Source organism: Pangasianodon hypophthalmus, chromosome 6 (assembly GCF_027358585.1).
Source record: "Pangasianodon hypophthalmus isolate fPanHyp1 chromosome 6, fPanHyp1.pri, whole genome shotgun sequence".
NCBI classification, from domain to species: domain Eukaryota; kingdom Metazoa; phylum Chordata; class Actinopteri; order Siluriformes; family Pangasiidae; genus Pangasianodon; species Pangasianodon hypophthalmus.
This window is the reverse complement of record NC_069715.1, coordinates 23498047-23515740: the sequence shown is the minus strand read 5'-3', so window position 1 is coordinate 23515740 and position 17694 is coordinate 23498047. Positions and strand designations below refer to the sequence as shown.

The window sequence follows — 17694 nt, the reverse complement described above, 5'->3', positions numbered from 1 at the left end:
AAGACTTTTTTTTTTTTTTTTTTTTTTTTAACAGGACATACAGTAAAGACTGAACAGAGTGATTAAACCCCAAACCCTACGGGGGGCAGCTGAAGCGACTATGCAGTGACCACTTACAGTGAACTCCCCGGTGACGGCATCGAAGCCCACGTGGATGGTGTGCTCAAAGTCTGACGGCAGAGAAATCTCTGGACGCTCCTTCTTCTTATTAGCTGAGGAGAGACACGCAGGAGAAGAAAGAAACGTTAAAGGACAACACATGCAACAGCAGCTTTAAAAGGATCTGTTCTCATTAAAATGGCATCAGATGAAAATGACACATTTGCATCTGTTGTGCTGCTTAATCAGGACAACAGCAGTGAGCTCAGTTAGCAGCTACGCTCAGCTACGTTTTGAAAAGACACAGTGGCTGGATTCGTGTGTTAGAGGAACTCATCCTGTCAGTCATCCCCACTCCTGTTTAATCCAAAATCACCAATTTCAGAGGCAGATGGTAAGAAGATGCCAGCAGACGGCACAGAAAGCAGCTATTTTGTTATTTTAAAACTATTTCTGACCAGATGAAGCCAGTTCAAAACTGCACAGGGCTACACTGAGAAAAATCTATTTTTTATTTTCTTTTACTTTAAGGGACGTTAGCACTTTGATATCACTTTGCATGAAATACAGTGGTATGCATGAATTCTTTTTTTAATCTCACTCCTGCCTGCTCCCGAAGGGATTCCTCTTGCAGTTATTTCTGTTGTCCTTGAAAGCTAAATGAAATCCATGCACTGTGGTATTCCGCGCTTTGTGAAAGCGCTTTCAGAGCCGCGGGTTGCATATCGCTATGCGATCAAACTCAGCAGGTTAGATCGTACGCTCGCTCAAAGAGGCTAATCCAGACTCGTTTTCTGATGCTAATCAGGCTGGACTTGAACATGGCCAAGAAAAACTCCCAGACGCTGCTGTAGACATCTCATCCTCCATCCGTTACTTCTGCTCTGCATGCTCTCAGTGTCTGAATCAGTGATCTCAGCTGAGCCACCAGCTCGTCCACATGAGTGCATTTTGAGAAATGTTACATCTTAAGTGTAAAATGAAACACAGATTTATTATTTTGCACGTTTGATTTATAGAAAACAGTCTAAATGATGACGCCCTGAAAACGTTTTTGTTGTTTTTTTAACTATGCCTATGCATTAAGATGACTAGTTGACTACTTTTTGTTTGACTGGTCGACTAGTAAAAATGAGTAGTCGTGCAATCCCTAATGTCCGTTCTCTAAGAAGTACAGGAACAGAGCTGGGATTCTATCATTAAACCAGCAACAGAGATGAATGATAGGTTAGGTTTAAATTCAGTCATATGGTTACTAAAAGAGAAAAACGTATTCAGATGAGTTCTAACCTGATTTGCATATTCAGTTTTTTTTATACAGACCTTACTGCTAAAACTAAAGATGCAAATGCCTGGCACCAAACATGTCTTGGCTGACTGATTACATTTGGTGGGGGGGAAGAAAATGTCATTTTTGCTGTACTGTTTATTTCAACGTCAACGCTCCTAGTCATCGCTCATTCTCTCTCCGCTCAGGGCAGCCAGCTGCTGTGTGCTGTATGTTGTGTAGGGGTCAGGCTGGTTATGTAAGGTTAACTATTTGCTACCGGGAAGCTAATTAACAGAGCAGCCGTGCTGAAATGCGAGACATTCTCTGCTCGTGACTTTTCACTGATTAGCTCGCCACTCTCCGGCTGTGAAAGGGCTGAGAAAATAAGCCTTTAAACACTGGTTATTAATTAAGAAGGGGTAAATAATATTACAGGAATCCTAAACAAAAACTTATATTTTCCACCAACCCAGAAACCTCAGACTATTTAACACTTCCACTCTGGCAGCCTTCCATTTAACAACCACTGACATTTCAGTCTATTCCTCCATCTCTGACTCACTCTTATCTCCTCCTCCGGTGAGGATGGAGCGGATGGAGCGGTCCTTGCGCTTCTTGTCCTCCGGATTGGGCGGCAGTGGTTTGGAGGTGTGGTTCATTGTGCTCGGCTCTTTGATACTGGATCCCATCATGGTGCTGGTGTTCCTCATGGGTGGTGCAGGCGGCTTGTCCTCCACTTCTCCGTTATCGGACATCACGTAGTGCAGAAGCAGCTAGCTCTGAAAGAAAAAAAAAATAATCATGGTTAATGAAGGGTTACAGTAAAATTAAAGCTTAAACATAGTCATTTTAGGCAGGAGAGAAGTTGGCGAATGAGTGTGTGTGTGTGTGTGTGTGTGAGTGTGTGAGAGAGAGAGAGAGAGAGAGAGAGAGAGAGCTCAATATAATAAAGGAGAGGAAAAAAGTTTGAGGACTGCTGACTGCTGAACAGTAAGGCATTTATTTGTTCTGTAGTCAGGGGAACGGCTACTGAATGACATTCTTATATATTCCCTTTGTGGAATTTGTATCTTTGCCCAGTTGCAAAGTTGTTTTAGCTACACGGATAGTGATTGCTGAGTCGTAGGTAACTAGTTGCGTTTGGTAGAGTATTTATTTATTTTTTTTACTTCACACTCTATATTGTTTGTTATTTTTCCATTGGTAACATGCATGTCATGCACCGATCCACGTCTTTTAGCAACAAGACTTAATAGTTTTGTATTTCAGCTAGCTAGGTAGTGCTCACTACCAATGGCATCAGAGATGAGCGTAGTGTAAAATACATTGTTATATTAATTTCATGATTTAAACAACATATACTTTAACATATCTTCTAATATACTCTGAACAATCTAAAATACTGACAACGTCAAAGAAAATTACATGTAATACACAATTCATAAAGAATTACACAATAATTTAGCTGAATAAACGTGACCGTGTACACAAATTCTACAGACACAAGACCACCAATCACATTTAGCTACAAAATAGGTTGTTTACTTAAATGACCAGTGTAGCTGATCATCCATGATCTTTGGTTTTGAACTGGAGCTAGCTTGTGTAGCTTAACAAGTAATAGAAGTCTTTTCTCACCCAAAATCTTTTCCATAAACTCATATCCAAATCTCAGAAGGTTCCAGCAATCCTGTCATTGCACAAAATTATACAAATTTTCGACAAATTCTGTTTCTCGTTGCTCAAGATGGCTGCCCCTATACTTTTATAATATTATGTCCTAAACCACATCAGCATGTCTGTGTAATGCTAGTGCATACACACTTCTACAGACTTCCAGCACTTGTTAGCTATATAACCCTTGTTGCTTGTTGAGCTAAGAAGACTTTACAGACTGCTTCTACGAGTCTCACCAATCACATGTTCACAAGGTCTGGTGAAAGGTTTTAAGAATGTTCAAGAATCCCTGTACTAGCTGTTATTCACTGCAGTCATCAAATAAACTGCATATTTTTCAACTACTTCACAAATGATGAGATCGATGTAATCCTTATAAACCACTGCATTAACTGTCCAGGTAACTGCAAGCGTCTATTTAAAGTGTGACTGTTTGCTATAGCAGGAACAGCTTGTGATATAGCAGTGAGCTCACTGCTAGACGCCACCTGATGTATGTATGTGTGTGTGTGTGTGTGTGTGTGTGTGTGTGTGTGTGTGTTAATTTATTGCAACCTCAACACAATAAAAATAAACTATGTTTTTTTTTCCCTTCTAGTCACACTTCTCACACGTCTGACTCAACAAAAGATGTAGACACACACACACACACACACACACACACCTGAGCCTTGCCTCCTCTCCTCTTCCACACACTCACCTCCTGCGAGTTCAAACACAACATTATGTAATCCAGTGTCTTATTTTCGGCTCCGTGTTTCTTAGTTATGGGACGAGGAAACTGTCACAGCAAACCAACACGCCACACATTCACCAGAAACTAGAGAGCAGATAGACATGTGGAGGAGATGCTTAGAGACAATACATGCCTGCTAAATATATACACTCCATCAATCTACTCTACTTTATCCATCTATCCATCCATCTTCCTTCCTTCTCTGGCTTTCCATCCATCTATTCAGTCCACCTAACTACTCTATCTATCCATCAATCCACCAATCCACTGCTCACTCTATCCATCCATCCACTCTGTCTATTCATCCATCTATCCTATCTATCCATCCATCCTATGTATCTACCCATCCTTCTAACCAACCTATCCATCCATCTGCTCCAACTACCCATCTATCCACCCATATCCATTTATTTACTTACTCTATCCTTGTTTCCATCCATCTACTCTGTCTATCCATCTCTCAACTACTCCATGCATCCACTCATCCATTTACCTCTGCCTATCTATCAATCTACTCTATAGCTCGACCCATCCATCCATTCTGTCCAACCATCCATTTACTTCGCCTATCCATCCATCCATCTACTCTATCAATCCATCCATCCATTCACTCTGCCTGTCCATCTATCTACTCAGTGGATCCTTCCATCTACTCTGACTATCCGTATATTATTGTCTATCCATCCATCTCCTCTCTAATCCATCCCCAGTCTACTCTATCCATCTATACATCTATGCTATCAATTTATCCACCTTATTCATTCCATCTCTGTCCATCCTTCCATCCATCCACATAATAAAGATGAGGTATTTACAGGGTCTCTATTACTGCTGTAAATGTGCAGTTCTGCGATAAGCATGATATACCCATAAGAGTGTAGCATTATGTACATTTTCACCACATTTCTCTAAACAAACTCTAACACTCGTGCCATTATTTTAACTTTATAAAAAATTATATTGTTCTGAATGAAAAAAATTGTCTTCTTTGACTTAGCAATAAAAAGTACAGCCTTACCTCAACACATACTGGCCTTCAATTCAGCCGTATGTTTTCAGCAGTAACAGTAACAGCTCAAGACCAAAACACTAGCGAGTGTTCTGCGAGTATGAGTGAGTCTGAGTGTGTGTGTGTGTGTGTGAGTGTGTGTGGTGTTTTTGAGGCGTCTGAGCCCTCCCTCATGTGATGTCACAGGTGACCAGGTGGGTTCGGTTTGTGGCTGTCTGACAGACTGAGTCACATAAATAGAGTAAACTGATGACACATACGCTCACACACACACACACACACACGAAACACAAAGAGACTGACAGTTTGATTATTTTCCTATAACAGCATGTCCTGAAGTATTTCATTCCTTTTTGTACCACAGCAATTTGGCAATGATTACAATTTTTATTTATTAATGAATGATACTTTTTAACCATTTATAGCTACATTTAATGGTGTTAAATGTTTATGAGACAAGTCTGTTGAAAAGTCAACAGTCTTTCCATCACCACCCTCTTTTTCCTCCCTTTAAGTTAATAAACTGAAAAACACAGCATGTCATGTTACGGCAAACCCAGAAAGAACAAAGTCCTCTGTCGTGAAGACTGGAAAAACACCGTGCTTTACAAAACGCTGACACCTGAGACCTGATAAAGAAACGTCTCCTAACAGAAAACTTCACCATATTAATGATTATATAATGGATATAAACAGTCTACACACCCCTGTTAAAATGGCAGGTTTTTGTGAAGTCAAAGAATGACACTATAACAAATCATGTTAGATCTTTCCTCACTTTTAATGTTCAGTTACAAAGTACACAAACAGAGTGAAAAACAATCAGAACAATCTTTTTATAGGGATTTAAAAAAAAAAAAAAAAAAAAACTAGTTGCATAAGTGTGCACACCCCTAAACTAATACTGTGTTGAAGCACATTTTAATTTTATTACACCACTCAGTCTTTTTGGGTAAGAGTCTATCAGCGTGGCACATCTTAACCTGGCAATATTTTCCCACTCTTTCTTCTCCAAATTGTCAGGGAATCTCCTGCGCACAGCCCGCTTCAGGTCACGCCACAGGTTTCTAGCTGGATTCAGGTCTGGGCTCTGGCTAGGTCACTCGAAAACATTGGTCATCTTTTGGTTAAGCCATTCCTTTGTTGATGTGGATGTATGCTTTGGGTCAGTGTCATGCTAAAAGGTGAAATTCCGTTTCATCTTCAGCTTACTAGCAGACACTTGAAGGGTTTGCACTACAATCGACTGGTATTTGTAGCTATTCATTTACCCCAGTTCTGGATGAAGAAAAGCAGCTCTACAGCACGATGCTGCCACCACCATGCTTCACCGTGGGTATGGTGTTCTTTTTGGTCATGTGCTTTTTCTCCCAACCAATACTTTTGGAATTATGGAATTAGTATATTTTTTGGAATTGGTCTCTTCAGACCACACCATATTTTGTCACATGGTTTGGAGTGATTTAGTTGGTCTTGGATGTTTTTGTGAGAAAGGGCTTCTGTCTAGCCACCCTACCCCATAACCCGGACGTCTGTCACATGCAGAGAGTAATCAGTACTTGTCAGATATTCCTGCAGCTCCTTTAATGTTGCCGTAGATCTCTTGTCAGCCTCCCCGGTAAGTTTTTGTCTCGTCCTTTTGTAAATTTTGGAGGGATGTCCTGTTCTTGGTAATGTCACTATAGTGCTCCATTTTCCCCACTCATTGATGATGGCCTTCATAGTGTACCATGGTACACATAATGTTTTGGAAATTTTTTCATACTCCTCTCCTGATTGATTCCTTTTGACAGTGAGACCTTGTACAGGTTTTTTCAGCTCTTTGCAGACCATGGCTTCAGCAATCAGATGAAACCAAGAAGATGTCAAGAAAATCCAAAAGAAACAGTAGATCTTTATTTGGGGTTAATCAGAATAATTTCATTGATGACAGCTGTATGATAATTACTTCTGAACATGAGATTGAATGTGATTGGTTCATTCTGAACACAGCCACATCCCCAGTTATAAAAGGGTGTGCACACTTACGCAACCAGGTTCTTGTTAACTTTATTTTTCCTAGTTTTCCCTAAAATGTTTCTGATTGTTTCTGGCTTAATTTTTATACATTGTAATTTCACATTGAGGGTGGAAAAAGTTCTGACATGATTTATCTTTGTTTAATTTTTTCCATCACAAAAACGTGCCACATTAACAGGGGTGTCTAGACTTTTTATATCCACTGTACATGTATACACTTTTCTTTATTGAAATAACATCACTTTTTTCTTTGTTATTATCATTAGCATTAGCTTATGTACATAAACTACTGTAGGAGCTGCTGTTATAAAAAATTACTCAACATCTTCTGAACAATCAGATTAGAGAATTCAAAAGCATTGTGCTATAAACTCTAGATATTGAACATGTGCTATTTTGTTATATCACTAACCCTGCGTTCCACTCAGGAGAATGCTCTCTTGGTAGGTAACCTTTATGCACAGTGTTTGTGCTCCTGGGATCAAATCCTCTTCTCCCTCTTCTTTTTCACATTAGGAAAATGTGAAATTGGAATCGCGTGTGTCCTTATTAGAGAGGACAATCCCATATTTGTGTTCACCAGTATGAAAAACCTGGCAGTGGGACAGTTTGAAAAACATCATGGAAACATTCTTGATTGTGTCTGTCATAAAGCCATCTTTGCTTTACAGCATTTCTTTGCATGTGCCTAAGACTTCCGCGCCGTACTGTAAGTTCATGATTTACAGAAATACATGAATAATGACTGTTTCCTACAGAGGTTACTGTACATATAAGGAAATATATTATTATTATATTACATAAGGAAAATCATGGTTGCACCACATGATCATTTTTAAGACCGTGGCCAATTAATGTCGATGAAACAAGACCTAAATACACATAATTGCATGTTTTCATATAAAAAGATGTGTGCATCACATTCCAAAAGTTTCAATAACTGCCAAACATATCCTTATTATATTTTTAAACTTGCCTTTTCAAAGTCAAAGTTTCAAATCACCCATTAATATTTTACTAAAGTTTGTATCCTACACGTGAGGCGTAATAAGTTAAGATTTTCTAACAGACCCAGGCAAAATTGTAAGCTTTCAGCACATGAACAAATTCAAAAGCTAAATCTTTAAAGGAATTACAATTTGAATGTGAAAGGATGAAGTGTGTAAAGGAATTTGTTTAAAACTGCAATAATATTGCAAACTGTAGTAAAGGCCACAATGCAGTTATTGTGATATAAAAATGTAATGAGTGCACAACTAGAGTGAAGGTAATTGTAATCTTACAAAGATTGTTACGTCAATGAAGGCAATCAGACACACACACGCACACACACACACGCACACACACACACGCACACACACACACGCACACACACACACACCTGTGCCAGCAGCTGGTGACAGTATGTGAAGCACAGACATGTCCTCCTGCCTTGAGTGTGTGTATGCAGGCCCTGCAGTTGAGAGGCAAACACTCGCACCTCTGTGAGAAAAGTTGACCCCCAAATGATGCCCCCCCCACACACACACACACACACCATCTAACAACCTACAAGACACACCCTCAAACGCTGCTAAAACACACCGACAGGCTGCTCACACTGATGACAGCCCCATACGCCCCTGAGACAAAAGAGACGCCTCACTTTTCATACCCAGCTGAGACTTTTATCAGAGGCCTGTCATCACTCAGGCCATTTTAAAACAAACAAACACACACACACACATTTGACTGCACCTAGAAAGCAGAGGTGGCAAAAAAAACCTTTTTTTCAAGGACAATTGTACCACTTTGCACATTTTGCACATGCACACACACACACACACACACACACACACACACACACACACACTCTCTCGCACAGGCGACTCTGTGTGAAATTCTTCAGTACATTAAAGTACTCTAACGAGTGCCAGTGTGAAACAGGAAGTGAGTCATGAAACCTTTGGCCACTATATCTGTCACTGAAAGGCAGTAGAGCTTTGTTCCTCGTCTCCCTCACACACCCACATGCAGATTTCTCATGAGCTGGTGTGTCAGGTGCTTCGGATTGAAGAATAGGCTCTTATTCATGCTACGTCCCTATTACACACCAAAACTGTGTCAGACTGAGATTAACACACACCAGCAGCCTTCAAGAGAGACACCACGCTCCAGACACTTCCTGAAAGCAAACACACGCTTCTGTTCACTAACAAACATCAGGTGAGTGTGTGGTGGCGAGAACACACCCAGCTTACACAGTTCACTGCTGCTGTGTGTGTGGATCAATAAAGGTGCTCAGGAACAAACGTCTCACTACACAAAGGCTGATCAACAGGATCCGCGTCATCATGTGTACGTAAAGGCATCATCATATGCAACACGATCATCGATAACACTTTCTATGAAACCCATGTTCCTAATGAATTACATTCATTTATATCCATTTATAATTATTTATATGCAAGTATTACTGATCTATAAATACATTTAAAGATATATATTTCATTATATTAACAGTTATAGTTAATATTATTGTTATAATTACTAATAAGTAATTCCCATGCTCATAATGCATTATACACCGATTTATAAGCATTAATTAGCCAGTCTTATGGTTCCATGAATGTATTTATAAAGATGCAGCATCATAAATACATTCATGGAACCATAGGACTGACTAATTAATACTTATAAACGGGTGTGTAATGCATTATGAGCATGGCCTTCATAGAAAGTGTTTCCTGATCATGTTAACCATGTGGAAAAGAACTGCAGTAATCAGTTAAACCGTGACTTCAACATGAGTAAGGGCCATAATATGTATATACATACTTTTTTTTACTTTGCATTATCTGTTGTTTTACAGTGTTTACACGCCTAGCTATAATAATAATAATAATAATAATAATAATAATAATAACATTTGTAATCTTCATTAATATTCTGACAATTTGTGTCTAAATAAAAAGAAAAAAATCTATTGAAAATGTGTGTTTTGTTTCTGAGTGGCATGACAGAAAAGCGTTTACCTTATTAGGAAATCGCAAATTGCTATCGAAAGTGACAGTTTAAAAAAAAAATAATAAAAAAATTAAAAAAAGGATTTTACCCAATTTTCTCCCCAATTTGGTCACTCGCCACTTCCCACCCACTAGCCAGCTCTGACTTATCACATGACCGCTACCAGTCATAGAAGATGAAGGCTAATGATGATGAATGTGCTCTCACTTCTCACCGACACAGCTGCATCTTTCCGAACTGCTGCTCATGCTGCGTCACAGGATTGCGTAACATACTCAGAGGAAAGCGCTGTCTGCCCTCTTCCACACATGAGCTCACAGACACCCATGATTGGCTAGTGTCACTGTGATTGACAGGGGAGAGAGAGTAACGTCACCCAAAGAGAGCAGACAATTTTGCTCTCTTGGCTCTTGAACCTGCGATCTCCTGATGATACGGTGAACGCTTTTCTGTTATGCCACTCGGAAACAAAACACAGTTTCAATATTTTTTTTTCTTTTTATTTAAACACAAATTGTCAAAATATTAATAAAATAAAGATTGCAAATTTTTTAATTTTGAGCGAGGTAAAAGGTAGCACGCGTGTCTTGGGGCTCAGTGCTCGCAGAACTGAAGTGCTCCACACTCATGAATACCTTTGTGTGTACAGGTCAGCTGGCCTCACACTCTCTTGAAGATACTATTAAACTCTATAACCTGAGCTTTGAGAACTGACAAACATATGTACAGTTGCTTTTATATATTAATTTATATAGTTTTTAATGTTCACATAACCTAGGCTACTTAAGACCATAGCATGTCGTTTGTATATGTCAGATATGATGTCTGCCTACCGCTACAGCACACAGTGCCCCGCCCCCTTTAGTGATGTCACCCAGAGCAGCTCAACAGCTACATTTCCAGAATGTGTGCTAGATACAATAAATGCAGTATTAATGTAGAATATCACATCACCCAAAGTTTAAAGTTTAAAGTTCAATTATATCCCAAGTGCATGCATGAAATAAATCAATAAACAAATAACATTTTTTTCCTGATTTCTTTATTATCTCTTGTTTTGATCATTTTGAATTTAAGCAAAATGCTTGCTAGTAACATAATTTTTGTTTTCTATAGGTGTAGCATGTTTTCTGGGTTTTGTGTGCCGCTTTCAGAAAGCAGTACGCTTCAGAACTGAGCGTCGAATAAACCATCTTCACACATTTAACCTCAACTAAGGTCCAGCGTCAAACAATGAAAAATAAATCCTTCTGAAAAAGACCTTGTAATCTGTATTTATTGTGCAGTCAAGCTTTTTCAGTTCACTCTGCCCATGACTCCTAACTGTCAGTCATCACTGTAAACAAATTGTTATATACACCGCCTGTGACTCAGTGCTGTAGAGTGACTTGCTCCTGAATCACTAAGCATCTTGGGAGTTTTCCCATCTGCACATCCATAACAGCTGATGATTCAATATCACCTCCACAGCACTCAGTTCTGACCCTCTATCTCCATCACTCTCTCCTTCTGTCTCACTCCCTCTGTCTCTCGTCATTACTTCTTTTACTTATCAAGTTGTGCAGTTTGTGTGAGTTGAGTTTTAGAATTTCTTTAATTTTTCTATTCTTCTTTCATTCGCATCTGCTGTCACTTATTCTTAGAGCTAATCTTGGACCTCAGGGCTCTACTATGTTTCACTGTGTCTGTCAGTCCCAGTGAAGGAGGCGTGGCTTCTGTGTCTGTCAGTCCCAGTTAAGGAGGCGTGGCTTCTGTGTCTGCCAGTCCCAGTGAAGGAGGCATGGCTTCTGTGTCCGCCAGTCCCAGTGAAGGAGGTGTGGCCGCTATGTCTGTCAGTCCCAGTGAGAAAGGCAGAACCTCTGTGTCTATCAGTACCATGCAAGGAAAGGAAGAACCGACACAGTAACAAGGCTGAACACACATACAGTGTGATTAGTTTGTGTGTGTCAGACTGAAGATGTGTGTGTGATCTGAATGCACTCGTCTGTGGGTTCAGTGTGCAGAGAGCAGGCCGAGGAGGTCACTCTGAGTCACACTTGTGTCTGCTCGGCTTTCCCTGAGTCACATAATGTGATGTCATTTTAGATGTCTTCTAAAAATAGCACTTCTACTGTCTCTCATGTTGAGTGTGTGTAAGGGCTGTCTAACACTAACGCTAATGCCAACACTCAGCTCTGATTTAAACTCTGCACTTCTGAAAGTAACATACTGTGGAGTAACACATTTTTGGCCAACATATCCAGACTTCACAGAAGGAAAATATTCCGCAGGCTAGTTGGTTATCTTTAGCTATCAGTAAACTAATCTCCTAAAAAGTACAGCAAAACAGGAAATGACAAAAGTGCATGGACTCTGCATGATTAACACTGTCCTGGCTCAGATGTGGTCAGCGAGCGCATCTGCCTTTCGTCAGATGTGCCGGTTGCGGCCAAGATTCGCATATGGTGCCTCACTGCTGGAGAATTCAAGCCAAAAACCAACACACATACATGGGCACACACTCCTGAATATCCTACTGCACTGCAGCCATGCTGTGTACATGGTTTCGCTGAGAATAATATCAAACCACACCCACACCCACAAAAACTAGAACACAAGCACAACAATTAGCTGGCTACATGATGAACGAGTGACTAAATTCTCCAAATAAAGCAATTACTGGAGTCAGACTACAACAGCACAGCTACACGCTCAGACCCATTAAATTCATGACCTTTTTAATACTTGTTGTACTGTAATTTACGACCCTTAGAGCAAATATCAAAAACACTAATTAAGCTACTGAAACTATTAACAGCCAGACCAAAACAGAGGAACCTTTAACTGAAGCCTAAGAGCAAAAACACATTTATTTTGGCTAGAAATAGGAACATAAATGTAGCCACAATATAACCGTAAACAGTTTAACAAATCACAGCATCATCAGTGCTACACTGTTCTTGTCACACTGCATATGTCAGGTGTATTCAAGCTTTTTCCCCTCCCATGAGGCCCACTTCTGAGTTTTCTTTTTTTAGAAACCTTTTTTTTTTCAGTCAATATTTTTGGTAAATCTTTCAAGCATGGGCCAAACTATTACTAATGCAAGATGGAGGAAGGGGGCGGAGCTTCCAGAGATCCTCAGACAATCAGTTGAAAAGTGCGTTTTTTACCAATTTTGGTTACATCCATAATAAATATAGTAAAACCATGTTAAATATATACTTGTCTAATGCTAGCTAAGCGGAACATATACTATATATTTTATTTCACATTGATGAACTTAAAATATTCTGCATATACCACAACAGAAAGCAAGAGCGCCTGAGAAGAGGGGGAAGAGGGCGGGGCTACCAGGAAGTGTCTGTTGATATTGGAGAGTTCAAAAAAAAAAAAAAAAAAAAAAAAAACCTGTGCAGATCATTCCAAAATTCGCATGTCGACTGGCTCATCCCTCTTTTTACTGCGGAGAAGAGACTGCTCTTTTGCTGTATATTTGAGTGATGACTTGTACAAGCGTAAAATATTTCCGTGGAGCTCCCAGGCAAAACGCGTAACGACTGGCAGGTGCTGTAATATAATATAATAGGCAATAAACGTCACTGGATATATAGTCATTAAATGATAATATCGTTATATTGCTCAAGCCTAACCTGCACAAATGGTGATTGGCTTATTTTTCATTTTTATTAAGAGAAAAAAAAAACGACAGCTCTTTTGGCGTATTTTGGAGTTCCATTGTATGCTCACGTTAAAATGCAGAGCTCCTACGAAAATGAGTAAATGCTGGCATGTCTGATACAGTCTGTTAAACATTTATTTTTTTAGTATTTTAAATCTCACCCCAAACCCCCTGCAATTCCTTCATGCCCCACTACAGGAGCAAATCTCAGTATGAATACCTCAAGCATTTGGGATTCCAGGGTTTTCATTTCTAGTTTGCACTTTTTCATATCAAGCAGTCATTCAACCATTGATTCATTCATCTTCAATAACACGGTCAGGGTTGCAGTGGATCCAGAGCCTATCCCTGAAATCCTGAGTGCCAGCCAGGGACACACCCAGGACATAAGAGTGCCAGCTTGCAGCTTATACCAAGCAGCAAACTTTATATCTGAAAATACACTTCAATTGAACTCGCACCTCTCCACATAGTCACATTTAAACAAACTCTTCAAAAGGCAAAACTAGGAAGAAAAAACAATTTCCATCAAATGTCACGTAATGAGGTCAACACATATCTTGGCAACCATTTCACTTGCGTAGTGTGTAATAAAATTTGGGGTTAACGAGGTAACATTATTTCCCGGTGTAAGAAATAATGCAGTGACATTACACCATTACATATACAAAACATAAATAAAGACTTTTTAGACTTCTTAAATAATGTAATTAGACAAAAAACTTTTTAACCACCTGAAAATACCTTGAAGGGTGAAATTCATTAATTCATGCTCTTCACTAAAGCCTTAAAGTGCTTCACTTTTAACAGAGAACAGGAACCTTCATAGATCTCGAAGAACCTTCTGCGTTAGGATCAACGCAGAAGGTCCTTCGAGATCTACGAATGAAGGTTAGAATAAGGACACAAAAAGGTTACGATAAATACTGAAGCGGGGCATTTATATAAAAAACATACACCCTACTGTGGCTCTGTCTCGCTCACACACACACAGACACATACACACGTCATGTTGCAGCACGGCTGCTTCACTGTGAACTCCCTGTGCTGGGGTTTTTCTGCGGTAAACCCAGTCTTCTCCTGGGAGAATGTTAAGTGAAAGCGATATCTAATCTCCTGTTTCAGTGTAGACTCACAACTCCATGCACAAAGCAAAAAAAAATGCTATCGGAGCAAACAGAGCCTCACACAGGACACACAGGACCACAGGGAGAGAAAAACTTGCTGAACCCCTTTTAACACACTCTGTGCCATCTTTGTGATGTGTGCACACTTCATGCTGATATGATCGTGCAGGCTCCGCCCCCTCCCCGGGCTCTGCAGGCTCCGCCCCCATCCTGAGCAGGGTTCACTCTCACATCAAACCTCCTTCCCTATTTTTCTGACACTTAATATTTTTGCTTTGTCCATCCGCTGTATGTGCATGAAACATAAATTCATTAAATTGCATTTTGCGATTAAAAAAAAAAAACGCTTTATGTAATGATGTCACTTCCTGCAGCTGCCTGTCACCTTCCCATCAAGACTTTCATGCACAGTGCAAACTTTATGGATTCTTAGGCTATAATTCTTCTGTCTCAGCAAATCTCCATTAGAGGTGACTTGTCAGATGAAATTACAAGACACTGCTCTTTTAATGTGCTGTAATTTACCATCAAATAAAAATGTCACAATTTCCTTTTATAATAAAAGATTCCTGCACTCCCTGTAATCCAGCTGCTCTGCTCTGCCGATGGTATGAGAATCTATTTTTCACAGGAAGATCTGGGTACCATATTTCAAAATTTAGCTTTAAACAGAAAGCAGTGGTCAAGATATGTAAAATATTTCCCATAAATACCATTTCCATTGGAGGGATGTGTCTAGGTTTTTTTCCATTTCTGAATTATGATCATCACTGCTCGTGACAGTCTCTCTTATCCATCGTGAACCTTTTGGCCAAACGACCTCAAATGCACATTATGAATTTTCTGCGACCCTGAACTTTGACCAGAATTCATTTTTTTTTTCAAATTCTAGCTTTATAATACAGGACTACTGTAACATTTGAACACTGTATTATGTCAGTAATGTTAGTATGTCAGTAAGTGACTAAAAACCAGAGGAATAGTCCTCGCATTGCATTGTCAGTCTAATAGGAAGTGTCGTGCTGTTACAGGAAAATAATCCACGCCAGGGTGGAGTGATACGCCCGATGTGAAGCAGAAGAGCCTGATTTATACTTGGATCATGCAGAAGCAGCGACTGTTCAAGTGGCACTGTTCACACACTCACTGCGACATTCACTAGACGCCATGACAGAGTCAAACATCCCTATCAGTCAGGTTTTCAAATTACACTGTAAAATGTTTAGCGATTACATGCACAGTGACATTTAAACATATCGATGAGCTCTGTTTATCTTAAAATGCCGCAATGATTATGATTGTTATCAAGGGCTGCGTGTCTCAAATCCTAAACTCTGTCCTTACATTCAAAAGTATTTACTAATCTAGAAAATCCTGGTACACAAAAACCAGTAGATTTGTAGGCTGCATTAGAGGTTTCAATTCAAATACTAACTAGAAGGCCAGAAGTGTAAAACAAAATGCTAGTTTGTTTGGTTGATGGACAGGGAACTTTATCCATTTTTATTGCTGAACTACTTTAGTGCAGTGTGTCAGCTTAGAGAAAAAGACTAAAATACCATAACATGCACCCTATACAATGAAGCGTGGCTTGTCTGAATGTGACTCCCAGGAGCACTTCAAAATATTAGCACACAAGATCCAATATTTCTAATATTATTCTATATAATATTCTAAAATATATGAATGAAACAAGAGAGGAGATTGTGAGTTTCTCTTGCGACCCCGTTTGTAAATCAAACAACCCCACGTGGGGTCATGACCCCTAGTCTGGGAGCCCCTGCTCTCAACATTTTGATATCTTTGTATTTCCTTCTCCAGGTCTCTGATATGTGAGATTAGTTTTTAGGTTTAAGCTGCTTTTCTGCCTTTAATAAGACTGAACAAAGCCTTATTAAATGCAGAAATTAAAAAAAAGGGGTGTGTGTGTGTGTGTGCAAACGTATGCATTCAGCTGTATATAGATAAATAAATGATAGATAAATGGATAAACAGACAAGCAGGGATTGATGGATAGATGGATAGATGGGCAGACAGCTGCTCCCTCTACGCTATTCTTATTCATGACTTAAGCACATGAGAGGAAAAGAGCTGTTCCAGGATGTCATTAACTGACCACACTGGGATGATGTTCCTTCACTCTGCATGGGTTCTCTTCCCACATGGGTGAGTCAGACACAAACGCACACAAGCACACCACACACAACACACACCAGAGCAAACACAAATCAGGAAGAAGAAAACGAGGGACGGCGCAGAGAGATTGCAAGACTCGTAAAGCTGCCGTTTAAAAAGCCAGTATGTGGTCACGTCAAGTCAATGTTATTTTTATGGCTGTCACGAAGAGCTAGAGAGGGTCACCACAGCTGATGTGCAATGTAATGTAATTGGACATGAAGTGTATAATAATATAGAAAACACATTGGAAAACACACACACAAAATCAAGTCCTCGATCTCTACTGGCTTCCTGGAAGAGTAATCAGCATGAGCTTAGCAAACAGCAGCATGTTACTGGAACTACTTGTAAATGCCAAGGGGGGGCGAGAGAGAGAGACAGAAAGAGAGAGACAAACAGAGACAGAAAGACAGGGTAAGAGGGAGACAGAGAGAGTGTGAGAGAGAGAGAGACAGAGAGGGTGTGAGAGAGAGAGAAAGAGAAAGAGAGGGGGACAGGGAGATAAAAAAAAGGCAGAGAGAGGGTGTGAGAGACAGAGAGAGGGGGAAGAGGGGAGTTAAGATAGAGAGAGAGAAAGAGTGAGAGAGACAATGAAAGGGAGACAGGTAGATGAAGAGAGACAGAGAGAGGGTGTGAGAGCGACAGAGAGAGGGGGAAGGGGGGGTTAAGATAGAGTGAGAGAGAGAATGAAAGGGAGACAGGTAGATGAAGAGAGACAGAGAGAGGGTGTGAGAGCGACAGAGAGAGGGGGAAGGGGAGGGTTAAGATAGAGTGAGAGGGAGAGAGAATGAAAGGGAGACAGGTAGATGAAGAGAGACAGAGAGAGAATGTGAGAGTGACAGAAAGAAGGAGGAAGGGGGGGTTAAGACAGAGTGTGAGAGAGAGAGAATGAAAGGGAGACAGGTAGATGAA

The 17694-nt window shown here is 40.0% G+C and overlaps 1 protein-coding gene across 6 annotated transcripts in view; it reads right to left on the bottom strand.

The window, feature by feature from the left end:
• Window positions 1-17694, bottom strand: part of pak1 (p21 protein (Cdc42/Rac)-activated kinase 1) — a 68011-nt gene that overhangs the window by 18756 nt on the left and 31561 nt on the right. For 4 of the 6 annotated variants that reach the window (XM_026913325.3, XM_053234871.1, XM_026913324.3 and 1 more), the window contains 2 exons: window positions 1932-2148; window positions 118-212 (listed from right to left, as the gene is read on the bottom strand). In XM_026913325.3, the coding sequence (XP_026769126.1) occupies window positions 118-212; window positions 1932-2124 (288 nt within the window). In that variant the 5' untranslated portion in view covers window positions 2125-2148. Of the gene's footprint in view, window positions 1-117; window positions 213-1931; window positions 2149-3746; window positions 3867-4800; window positions 4944-17694 lie in introns of those variants that run through there. The other 2 variants (XM_026913328.3, XM_026913326.3) reach the window with 2 other exon arrangements.